Here is a 2,889-nt window from a genome sequence, read left to right on the forward strand (position 1 = left end):
AGAGTCATCCTGTAACCCAGGCCAGGTGAAGGACGCCTCCTGGTGTCCCACAGCCCATGTTCACACCATCCTTTCTAGGTGATCAAGGCACCCATCACACAGTGTTGCCATAAACTGGATCAGGTTAATCTTTGCATTTCCCTTAGGAGCTGGGAGCAGACTAGGACTGTGCACAAATGTTGGAGGGAGGAAGAGAAAGGAGGGAAGGGAATGCCCCAGTGAGGGAGAGTGCCAGGTCCCTATGCACTGCCCCACTCTCCCCCAGACACCAGGTGGGGATCCCAGGCAGGGCCAGCTTTACTGGTTTGGGGTGGGGGGTGGGAGAAGGGACACGCAGAAGCACGGTCTACAGCCTCCAGGGCAACTGGAAGTCCTCGGGTTACAGCGGACTACAGTGGGTCGCCTCCACGTTCTTGAGGTGCTGGCGAGCCAGAAACAGCGCGAGCTGCCGGCGGCAGCCAGGCCCTGGCCCACTAGCCAGGGGAAAGCGAGCCCGTGCGGGCCCCAGGCCTCCTCGTCCTCCTGCCGGTCCTCGCAGCGCGCGCGGTAGAAGCGCAGGAGGGCTAGGCACCTGTTGTCGTTCACGCGGTAGCGCGCGTAGAAGGCGGCCTCCTGCGCCAGGCTGCTGGCACGCAGCCATCGGGTCACGACAGCGAAGCCCTCGCGCGCCATCACGGCGGGGTAGCGGTGCTGCAGCAGGCGCAGAAGCAGCTCGTTGCCGCGGTGGCCCTCCACGTCGCCCGACGGCAGGGGGCGCAGGGGGCCCGAGGTGCTGACCACGTCGTCCAGCGTGCGCCGGAGCAGCAGCACCGGCCCGGGGTAGCGGCACAACTGCTCGGCCACGTTGAGATTGAAGTGCTCGCGCACCACCAGCCCCTTCCAGCTGCGGGGCATGAACTTCAGCGCCAGCGGCACGAGGTTTTCGAAGGTGGCATCGAGCACCAGCACGCCCAGCTCCGGGTACGTCATGGTGGCCCACGTGGCCGTGAAGCCGCCGACGGACCAGCTGTAGACCACCACGTGCGCGGGCAGGAAGGGCAGGTGGTGCGGCGTGGACTTGACCACCACGTCCATGGCGTTGGCGTCGTGCTGAGGGAACGGTGCGCCCGTGCTGCCCCCGAAGCCCAGGTGGTTCCAGCCCAACTCCGAATAGCCGGCCTCCAGCGGCGCCGACAGACAGCCCATCTCGTAGAAGGCGGCGTTGCCCTCGCAGCAGATGACGAGGCGCAGGCCGCGGCCATGGCTGCCCGGGCGCTGGCGGCGGTCCATGAACATGGTGTCGATCTCGTTGCCGTCACAGGCCGCCAGCTTGGCGCGCCGGCCACGGTAGCAGTCCACCAGGCGCTCCTGGCCCTGCTGCAGCAGCGGCAGCAGCGCGCACGTCATCAGGAACATGGAGCCGGGGTACATGAGCCAGCGGCCCATTGAGTGGGCCAGCGCGTAGCTGGCGAGCTGGCCGGGCAGCTCACAGATCTGCTGCAGGAGGCCCTGTGCCTGGCTGCGCGCCCCGCAGGGCGGCCACCCCTGCGCATCTTCGCCCAGCGCCGCGCCCCGCAGCAGCCACACGCCCGCCGCGGCCGCCGCGCACGTCATCCCAGCGGAAGTCCACACGCCAGCCGCGGAAGTTGTAGGTGTAGTTTGCCATCAGGTAGATCTTGAACAAGTGCACTAGCGCCTTCACAAAGCACACCACGCACATGGGCGCCGAGGCACTGGGCCCCGACAGAGAACCCTAGGGCCCAGTCGCCGGGCCGGGTCGCGCTTGTAGTGGGAGGCCTAGGTCCGGCCCGGAGGGTGGCGGCAGGGGCGCGCGCGCGCGGGGGGCCGCCTCGGGACATGCCTCCTCAGAGCTTGGCCCTCGTGGCCTTTATGACCTGGGCCCACCGGGGCCCAGGGGAGGCGTCCTCTGCCCGGCGTGGGCTGGCTTTGTGAGTCACCATTGCCCGGGAGAGGCGGCACTCTGTGATGGGCGCGCAAAGGGTTTCCGGGCTTGGTGGAGCGCCCCCCCACCCCGCCCCCGCCCGGGCCACAGCCTCAGGACCCTGGTGCGGCCACACCCTCGCCAGGCCCTCTTTGGCCCGCATCCTCCCGGGGCCTCATTAGCCTCTCACCCACGCCCAAGGCCACCTCCACCCGGGCCTGAGCAGCGTCTGGCCCCTCCTCCTTGAACTGTAGGTGGACACACAGGCCAGAAATCAACAGTGCTGACCTCTTCCTGGGTCTCACCGGGAAAAATGCAGGGCTGCCCACGGCCCTGAAACCCCGCCACCTCCTGAGGCACTTGTCCTGGTGGGAGAGGGAGCAGAGACAGGACTAAGCAGCCCTGGGGATCAGGCTGTGTGAGAGTCTGCAAAGGCTACGTGGGCCCCCCAACAGGCCGGCCACGGGGAGCAGCTCCCTGCCCAGCCCTCCCAGTGCAAGGGCGGAGCCCAGGAAGTCCCTGGGGAAGCAGCGAGGCTGGCTGGTGGGGCTCTTTGCTCACTGCCTGTGCCCCTGCCCTCCACACCTTCCTTCCCAGGAAAGGGGGTGAGCGCAGACTGGAACCCCCCCTGCCCCGCCCCTGCCCCCCGCCCCGCCCCGAGCTGTTCTGGATCCTCTTTCCACTGACGCCTGCAGAGGCAATGACCTTCTCCAGGTGGGTCCTGCCTGGCCAATGTTCCTCATTTCCAGCCCCTGGTCGAGCTCTCCTCTCCCTGAAACCACCCCACAAGATGTCCCTTCTCCTTTTCTGGAGGGCTCTCGTGGGTTCTCCTTTCTCTCCTGCACCAGAGTGGGCCTGCCCACCTGAGGGCAAAGAGGGCCTGGCAGAGTCCGTGGGGGGAAGGCAGGGCAGAGCCAGGTTCCGGGGGCTCCTTCAACGGTTGCCTGGACCCGAAAGGGAGTTCGGCA

At 67.4% G+C, this 2,889-nt stretch overlaps 1 protein-coding gene across 1 annotated transcript; it reads right to left on the bottom strand.

The window, feature by feature from the left end:
- Nucleotides 1-346: 346 nt before the first annotated feature.
- Nucleotides 347-1,775, bottom strand: ABHD16B (abhydrolase domain containing 16B). The gene is given in 3 exon segments (XM_060079491.1): nucleotides 347-456; nucleotides 459-1,588; nucleotides 1,590-1,775. Coding segments are annotated over 3 exon segments (1,350 nt in total). The 5' UTR covers nucleotides 1,700-1,775.
- Nucleotides 1,776-2,889: the final 1,114 nt, after the last annotated feature.

Source organism: Mesoplodon densirostris, chromosome 16, assembly GCF_025265405.1.
Source record: "Mesoplodon densirostris isolate mMesDen1 chromosome 16, mMesDen1 primary haplotype, whole genome shotgun sequence".
Lineage (NCBI taxonomy): Eukaryota > Metazoa > Chordata > Mammalia > Artiodactyla > Ziphiidae > Mesoplodon > Mesoplodon densirostris.